The following is a 10,000-nucleotide window of genomic DNA, read 5'->3' on the forward strand; positions in this document are numbered from 1 at the left end:
GTGTATGTGTGTGTGTTTGTGTATGAATGTGTATGTCTATCTGTGTGTGGAAATATGAGGGATAAACGAAACTCGTATTTCTGTTACATCAATATTTGACAAAATACAAATATGACCAACGTTGACATGGTGGTAACACATGTTATTCACTGCTTTAATGGGGAAATATTGCTGTTGTATAGACTATTTGCAACTTAACAGCTTTCCAGTGCAGTTTCCCAGTAGTCCATGCACATGATTCTAGTGGTTAGTTAACACACACACACACACACACACACACACACACACACACACACACACACACACACACACACACACACACACACACACATACACACATTTATATTTATTTTAATATCGGTTACAAGATATCATGTAAGACGATATCGTAAATGAACAAGGAGATGAAATAAATATTTTAAACAAATAAAAGGGATATTTTTTATGCTGTACCTACGTATGTGCATATCAGCGTGTTATTTTGCTGAAAAGGTACAGCTTAAGGATTTGCCTTTATTTTTTCGTTCCTAGTATATGAATGACAGCCTCATTACCTTAACAGGCTTTCTCAGCGCGTTATTCCTTGCCTTCCAATAACTCGTAATAGCTAATTCATCTTCATTTCGGTCTCATTAGGATGACGGCAATGTTACAATTAATATGTTTTGCTTACACTCAAACGGCGCTTCCTGCTTACATTTTCTAAATTAATTTCGTTTGATGATAATCGTATTTACTTCGCCAAATTAGAGACTTTGATGATGATCGCAATAAATGCTTAGAGTAGATTGACTGCAAGAAGTGATGGCAATCATTCTCATGAATATAGACTTTGTAGGTGATTTCTAAAATCCCTCAACATTTTATAGACTATTTAGAAGTCAATTATATGAATCTTCGTGATTTTTATATATCTTTCTTAACTTTTATATTGTTCATTATATTACTTCACCTTCACCTTGCAGAATCTTAACCAATTTTACGCTACATGATCTTCATATGCTTGTCTCAAATGATGCAATAATACAACCCATGCACTGTAAAGAGTTCTAGCATTTATAGGGTTTGATTCAATTCACCTGCAGTAATCTGGCAATGAAAATACTAAACATAATCTCAAATTGGCTTGTGTGCGTAGCAATCAAGGATGCAATATTCAATCATCCTTGAGTAAAAAGGAGTATTAAAAAAAAAAAAACAGCAATATGAAGCTATCATCATTATTTCGATTATTATACTGTATAGATTATTAAACTGTTATTCCTTTTTTACATTATCTGAATGGCAGCAATATGAATATGACAATTATTTCTGTAATAATATTAATTATCACTTACTGTTATTTCTATTACTGTTATTTTCATTCTTGTTGTTACTGTCATTATTATTATTGTTGTTATCATTACGGCTATTGCTCTCGCTACTGGTACTAGTAATATCATTATTATCATCATTGATGTCATTATCATTATTACTCGTATTAGTGCACTCATGGGAACAGTTAGTCCTTTATTTACCACCCTGGCTAACTGCACAGGCGTGGGCAGGCTGTGGTACATTTAATGCATGGTCATAACATTATATAGTGGTATTACGTTTGAATTTTAGCTTATAACATTGTTAAGATAAGTACTTTATCAGTTCAAGGAACTGCAGAGTCCTTTATCTACGCCGGCTTGGGCGTGGAAAAGCATTAATACATTTGATATGCGGTTATGTGATACTACATTCCAAATTTTGGATACAACATAAGTATATCTTCTAAGACATCAGATGATATGAAATAGTAACATAATTCTCCGTACCTCATGCTATGTGGTCTGAAAGGCTGTAACACATGGCACTCTGAGATATTAAGTACAAGTGTTCACTTTTATTCTTCATTACACAGTCTATACTTAGTTTCTTCGACATTACAAGCTGTACTAGCCTGCTAATACAATTTATATCCAAGCCTGATTCTTGCAGTCACAACATCACACTGTCTTGTTCTTGTTTTATATAAACCATACATGAATGAATCCTTGCTAAACCGGCCATTGTGCTTTATGCTACAGCTTCCAGGGCGTTGAGAATTAATCAACTCAGTCAAATCTTCTCTGAAGGAAGCTTTAATAATGTATAAAATCGTAGAAAGAGGTATCCCAAGATCTATATCCACACTTTATTTGTCACATGCTGACTTTGCTAGGCGATGAGCATGATCATGCCTTGGGATTCCAACATGCGATAGAATCCACACAAAACGTATATTATGGCCTCGTTCTTTTGCACGTTTATACTGATGTCATTTGCAATATTTCCTGCACCTTTGTCTAGAGTGTTCAGAGCCTAGAGAGCACTCTGTGAATCGCAGAAAATGACCCCTGAGCCTTGATTCAATTGAAATTCGGTGGCCATGAATATTCCTGCCAACTCATTTTGCGTAGTGCTAGCCCAGTCACGAACCCTCCTAGAATCCTGGTGCTGCAGAATATTGTTTATATATACAACAGACTGTAAGGAACTGTCAGTGTAGCATTCATATGCATTGAAAAGAGTTTATAGATGCTCATTTATAATTGCAAGAGCATACTGCTTAAGTATAGCAGGGGGGACACTGTCTTTTTTGGGGGCAATCGTATAATATACACTTAGGTCCGACATTTTCCACGATGGTACAGAACTTTCATGTAGGGTCATAGTTATGGGTATGTTCAGCTGAGCTAAGTGTTTACACGTTACTTGTACCCATGGATTCAAGTATGAATCGGTGTTGTCATTCAAAGTTAGCTCTTCTATTCTGTGTTCTAGTTGTCTTAGGAACTCTGTACAGTGGAGGGGTTCTCTAATTGATTTGACAATAAATGTGGTATTTATGTATATTATTCTTTCATAAACAGAAGGCAAATTAAGTTCTGTTCTCATATTCACAATCCTTCTTGTTCTAGGGGCACCAAGAATGATCCTCATGGCTTCATTTTGTACACTTTCTAAACTAGTCAACTCTGATTCCCTGAACAATACTAGGTGCAATGCATGGTAATCTATGACCGGCCTTATGTATGACAAGTTAAAGAGTCTTGCAATATTAGCATTAATACTATGTTCTTTGCCGACAAGTGTCCTAAGTGGCTTCAGCCGCTCCCACAGCCTTTTCTTCAGGTTTCTGATGAGTTCTGAGTCATTAACAATCACCCCGAGGTATTTGTATTGGTGGCAGAGATCTAGCTCAACGTCATTTATATGAAACCTTGGCAGAGGGATTGTCTTTAAGTGCCTTGTTTTTTTAGTTGAGATTATCAAGCCACTCTCAGTAGCCCTTGCATAAAGTATATCTAGAATCTCTTGCATTCTCTCCTCAGATGAGGATTTAATGCAGATGTCATCGGCATAGCAAATAATTGAGTCATTGCATTAGGATATTAAATAGCATGGGACTAAGTACGCTTCCTTGCGGTGTGTCGAGTTCAAATACTTTTGTAGGAGTACTCTTAATGCCCCTGAAGAGAACCTGAGCTGATCGATTCGATAGATACATTTGAATCCATGTTAACAGTTTTCCCTGAATACCAAAGCTAGCTAGTTGCTCAAAGACAATTTCCTTGTTTGCAATATCAGAGGCAGATTTAAGACCAAGAAATACGGTTTGCATGCCTGGGTCTGAGTTTGTTAAGTACTCAAAAAAACAGTGCTGACTACTACGCCCTGGGAGAAATCCATACAGTCTGGGGGATAACTTAGCATTTATGCAATACATGAGCCTGTTCAGAATGATTCTCTCAAGTACTTTGCACAGACAGGAGTTCAAGGAAATGGGTCTGTATTTGTCAATTTTGGGTTTCGGTATAGGAATAATTAAGCTTTCAGTCCAGGAGCTTGGGAGAATTCCTTGTGATAGGCTGAGTCTATACAGGTGTAAAAGTTGGTTGCCTGGCACCTGAGCAATGTGGCGAAGGACGCTGTAAGTAATGCCATCTTCTCCAGGGGAGGTTGCATTACCTTTCAGAAGGGCATTGCTCATTTCCCACTCGGTTATTTCGACAAAGTCGGAGGGGTCAATAGCAGCACAGGCTATTGCTATATTCAAATTTCTATCTATTTTCGACTTGTTGAGCTGATTGTTTATGTGGAACTGCGGTGTTGTGTGAGCTTTACCTGTCAGCCTATTCATTTTTCTCCATATGTCTGCTATAGGAATTTGACTATTGATACTTTGCAATAATTGTTCCCAGTGTTTACTACGAATCTGAGTTTTTAATTCTCTGAATTCCTTGTTGGCTTTCCGAAACTGCAGATTATCTGTCGTCTTATTATCTTTATAACAATTAGCAAGCTCCTGATCCCGTTTATGTTCCTTGGCCAGAATTGGGTCAGTGATCAACCACGGTGCATGGGAGGCCTGGGGCCTCTTTTTCTTCGAGTTTTCGTGAACAGAACCATGTGTTATAGTAGTCAGTGACAACTTTGATTAGATCAAAAGAAAAATATTCAACAGTTGTTATCAAGATCATCATCATTATTTCTACCATTGCTTTTACAGTCATTATCAATAGCATCATTCATGTTAACATTACCATTATGACTCACTCATAAGAATTTTTATCATTATCACCACCGCTACCGTCACGTTCTCATCATCTATCTCACGCCCCCCTATCCTCCCTGTCCTTCTTACCCTCCCTTCATCAGTTTTCTATCTTCCTTTTTATTTTTTTTCATTTTTTTTTATTTATTATTATTTTTTTTTTTTACCTTCCAAGAAAAAAAAAATGTTTTTGGTAATCACACGTTTAAGCTCATATTAACTTTTGCTCCTCGGGGTATGGAATTTCCCGAGGCGAAGCAAAAGCTGTTAGAAGTTAGGAACAGACAAACAGACGCGAAACAATGTCAGGCTCTGGATATTTATGTAATTTATCTAAAAAAAATTAGTAGCAGTGGTAACAGTTGTACTAGTAGTAGAAGTAGTAGTAGTAGCAGCAGCAGTAGTAGTAGCAATAGTAGTGGTAGTAGTAGAAGTAGCAATAATAGGAGTAGTAGTAGTAGTAGAAGTAGTAATAGTAGTAGTAGTAGTAGCAGCAGCAGTAGTAGTAGTAGTAGTAGTAGTAATAGTATCAGTAGCAGTAGCAGTAGCAGCAGTAGTAGTAGTAGCAATAGTAGTAGTAGTATTAGCAATAGTAGAAGTAGTAATAGTAGCAGTAGCAGTAGCAGTAGTAGTAGTAGTAGCAGTAACAGTAGTAGTAGTAATAGTAACAATAGTAGCAGTAGTAGTAGTAGTAGTAGAGTAGTAGAAGTAGTAATAGTAGCAGTAGCAGTAACGTAGTAGTAGTAGTAGTAGTAGTAGCAGTAGTAGAAGTAGTAATAGTAGCAGTAGCAGTAGAAGTAGTAGTAGTAGTAATAGCAGCAGTAGCACCAGCTAGTAGCAGTAAAGTTAGCATAAGCAGCAGTAGTGATAACAGAAGCAGTAGGACTTGCATCGTGGGAGTCTCGGTAATAATATAGTTGGTCTGCTATCAAGGTTGCTCATCTTGCCGGCATTACTCGAGTCATTATCATTATCTTAATCTAATTTCCTATAATTACATGACATGGAATTGCAATATGTGGTAATAATCAGAAAATTATAATGATGCATAATCCTCACACTCATTTGCAAATACAACTTTTGAAATAATTAACTTACAACTGAAATAATTAAGTTTATAATTTTCTTTTGACATATTTTTTCAGCGAGTATTATTTTCTTTTTTATCATTACCTTAATAACATCTAAATGCCAACGTCACACGCCTCGAATAAAGATAAAAGACCACCTTTTCCTTGAACAAAAGAATTGTCAGGAACGGATTAGTTATGTGATATAATATAAATATAAATATAAACGAGCAGCATTGTTGTTTAATCTTCACAACATTTTTACCTAGAGGATAAATGTATTGACATAACTGTACAAATTGTCGGGGGGGGGGGGGGGACATTTTTGGTTGCAAAGGTATCTGGATTTGAGATAAATATGAACTTATATCTGTTTGACCATTGACTCACCTTTATGGTTAGGTATGTTTGTTTGTTTGTGTGTATCTACCTTTATGATAATGTTAGATATGTCGACTACATAACAAAGCTATGTTAACTTTGTCGGCGATGCAATAATAGCAACATTGATATAAACGTAGGTACACACAGACAGGTAAACATTATAAATGTGTGAGTGTGTGCCGCACGTGCGTGTGTGTGTATGTGTGAGTGAGTGTGTGTGTGTGTGTGTGTGTGTGTGTGTGTGTGTGTGTGTGTGTGTGTGTGTGTGTGTGTGTGTGCGTGCGTGCGTGTGCGTGTGCGTGTGTGTGTGTGTGATTAGAAGTAACAAGTCATATTTAACCTGAAAATCAGTCCGGTCAACAGAGGTCGTGTGAAAAGTGAAGAAAAAGTATAAATAATCAACTGTATCTCAAACAAGATATGAATATGGATCCAAAGGTGTTTTCAGACCATTTGCACAAAAATACGTCTATTGGCACACTCTGTCTCGTGACTGTATTGCATTAACGTTATTATATATATGCTGATGTCATAGATAAAAGGCTAAACGAGTAGTTGTTCTGAGAACGCGGATGACCTCTTTTATGACTGAAGATTTTTTTCGATGCAATTCGAATTTTGATGATAATTGAACAAAGCAAGTGGCTCTCTTGCTTTGCAAAGTTATTAATTTTCTATTATACTTTTTCACATGCTTGGAAAATGCAGTTGTCACTTCACACGAAATATATTTTATAAAGAATCGAAAGTAAAAAAAATAAAAAAATAAAAAAATAAATAGAAACTTATTTAGAACTATAGACTTTTGTACTTACAGACAGATATAAAACACACAGACTGGTAGACACTTTTGTGTTTTAAGACATTTTAGACGCCTACTTACTTTTAAACCACACGACACACAATTTTGGGACCTTTTATACGCATTTGGAAACAAGGACACTTTAAGACTTATAGATGCTTTTAGACACAGAAACATTTAGATAGTATTAGACACGTATACCCTTTGGGCACGAAAATATGTTAGAGCTTCTCATTTGTATATCTTTACATCTATCTATGCCATGATTTCAAGCACAAATGACTGAAAATAGATAACAAAGTCCGATTATCATTGTTTTTTTTTCAAATACTTATGTGATTGATAGTTTAATCCCTGAAATGAGAAAAAAATAAAAACAAAACACGCTTTGATGCTAGATTATAGCAATATGCATATACGCAACATATTTGATTTGCGTCTAACTCTTCCATGAATTAATGAGAACATGCTCCTAGGATTAATATATGTATATATTGTTTCCATCTCTCTCCCTCACTCTCTCTCATTCTCTCTCTCTCTCTCTCTCTCTCTCTCTCTCTCTCTCTCTCTCTCACTCACTCACTCACTCACTCACTCACTCACTCTCTCTCTCTCTCTCTCTCCCTTTTCCCCTCTCTCTCTCCCTTTCTCCATCTCTCTCCATTGTGACAAATATAATAAAACTATATTATATACATATATTATTTCCATCTCTCTATCGCTAACTCACTTTCTCTTTCTCTCTCTCTCTCTCTCTCTCTCTCTCTCTCTCTCTCTCTCTCTCTCTCTCTCTCTCTCTCTCTCTCTCTCTATCTATCTATCTCTCTCTCTCTCTCTCCCTCTCTCCCTTGTTCTCCCTCTCTCGCTCTCCATTGTAACAGATGGAATAAAACAATATTATAAATTATAATTATTCTCTATCCCTTTCTCTTTCTCTTTCTCTCTCCCTCTCCCTCTCCATCTCTCTCTTTCAACAAACACTCAGACGATTGTTAAACATACCCATCAAAATCACATACATATCAAATGCCCGTCCTTTAGCGAGCGAACCAGACCTGCAATACTCACATGCACATGTTGAAGAGCTGTTCCTTGTTGACAGGAAGACCCGTCTTGGGCATGCGTGGTGCCATTTTCCCCAGGCAGTGATCCAGCTCCGTCTTGTTGGGGCATTGCGAGACGGCCCGAGCTGCCCCTGAGGAAGGAGAAAGAGTGTGTCATATTTTTTTTTTATTAGATATGGTTGTATGAAAGATATGAGTTGTTAAATTTATGTTAGTTATGGTTATATGAAAGATTTGAGTTGTTAGATTTATGTTAGTTATAGTTATGTGAAAGATTTGAGTTGTTAGATTTATGTTAGTTATGGTTATATGAAAGATTTGAGTTGTTAGATTTATGTTAGTTATGGTTGTATGAAATATTTGGGTTGTTAAATCTATATTATTTATGGACATGATTTAAAGAAAGATTGGGTATTGGGTCGTCTAGTTATATAAGTCATGGTTACAAAGAAGATTTAAAGAAGTAGTGAGTATTGTGTCGTTAAATTTATATTATTTATGGTTTTAACGAAATATTAAGATAATAATGAAAGAGGAGGAACAGTTGCCAAATCACTCCTTCTGCAATTAATCATCCACAGACAAGACAATTAAATACTCTTTAGTGATGATGATGATGATGATGATGATTAAAATAATGATAATGATAATAATAATAATAATGATAGTGAAGAGGATAATGATAATAGTGATGGTGGTAATAATGATAACGATTATAATGATGATACTGATATTGATAATGATGATAATGATAAAAATAATAATGATAATATTAACAACAATGATATTGAAGATATTAATAAGGCTATAATAGTACGGCTATGACGAAAATGTAAAAAAGGTGTGAATAATGACAAGGGCAAAATCGCAATGCAAGAGATGACATTTTGATAATAAGATTTCATCAAAATTACGTGATTCCCCTGAATTCTGATGAAGACGTGATATCGAAACGAATCTACCACATATCTTTTACTATCGGGTTATTCCCATACACTCGTATTTACCTCTTGTACGATTGTCACAATAAAAGTTCTTGCATTATTAATTCCTAATAGAGATAGCGAAAGTATCGTTATGAGAGAGCTACTGTGTAAAGGAAACAAATAGTTTTCTCGTATTAAATGTGTCCTTAAATGCTAACACCATCCATGTGTACTTTGCGATTCCAGAATTATGCTTGTCCTTGAGGCCTGTATAGAGTATACATATTTTTAGATCCAAATATTGATTCAACATTACAATTTTAGATTCGTGGGAGCCATCTAAGACGTACGATGTTTTGATCCAGCAAGGTAGTCTACAGTATGAATTATTCGGAAAGTACATTTGTATATAACTCTATTGATATTGTGCTCCGGCCCTCTTACCTTCCTGTAGGGCAACCCGACATTGTAGAGGCGCCAGTTTCTTTAAAATTGATTGAGGCCAGGCTCTAGATCAGGGGTTCCCAGCCAGGGGTGCTCGCACCCCTTGGGGGTGCGAGACATCATTCCAGGGGGTGCGAGAAGCAGGCTTGTAACTTTTAAGAAATTTCCTTAGTTTAAGGAAATTTCAGCACTTTTAAGGATATGATATTTATTACTCTCCTGCAGTCTTTTTGTTTGCTTTTGCAGTGGATTATAGAAAAAAAGCACTTCTTTCATTTCTTTGGTAAAGCAAAACCGTGATATCTCCAGTTCCTGTTTTTAGCATGTATAAAATGTAGGGGGTGCGAGGTCAGAGAAAAAATAATAGGGGTGCAGGAGTAAAAAAAGGTTGGGAACCACTGCTCTAGATTATGAATGTAAATTGCTAAATCATTAAGATTATTTTACTCGATTTTATCACATTGGAGTTATTAAATGTATACGTATTTCTTGAAAGTGAGACACCTTTTTCAGAGGACTTGTGCTATGGGTGTGAGACCTCGACCGCTGGTTTTAGAGGGATGAACGTATTATGAAAGACCGGCAGTTTATGATTGTCGTTATTTGCACGGTGCCATTCATTGTATTTATTCTATTATTCTAATTTAGCTTATTTTTCTTCTATTGTTTATTATTTTTTTATTTGACTAATTTTGCCCTATTCTCTTTTATTTATTATTTACTATATCTTTTTCCTTATTTTT

At 35.9% G+C, this 10,000-nt stretch overlaps 1 protein-coding gene across 1 annotated transcript in view; it reads right to left on the reverse strand.

Annotated features, from left to right (window-relative positions):
* LOC125030024 overlaps positions 1-10,000 on the reverse strand; it is a 74,935-nt gene that overhangs the window by 46,702 nt on the left and 18,233 nt on the right. Inside the window, exon 2 of the mRNA XM_047620255.1 lies at positions 7,892-8,018. Coding sequence (XP_047476211.1) covers positions 7,892-8,018 — 127 coding nt within the window. The remainder of the gene's footprint in view (positions 1-7,891; positions 8,019-10,000) is intronic.

This window comes from Penaeus chinensis, chromosome 10 (genome assembly GCF_019202785.1).
Source record: "Penaeus chinensis breed Huanghai No. 1 chromosome 10, ASM1920278v2, whole genome shotgun sequence".
Taxonomy (NCBI): domain Eukaryota; kingdom Metazoa; phylum Arthropoda; class Malacostraca; order Decapoda; family Penaeidae; genus Penaeus; species Penaeus chinensis.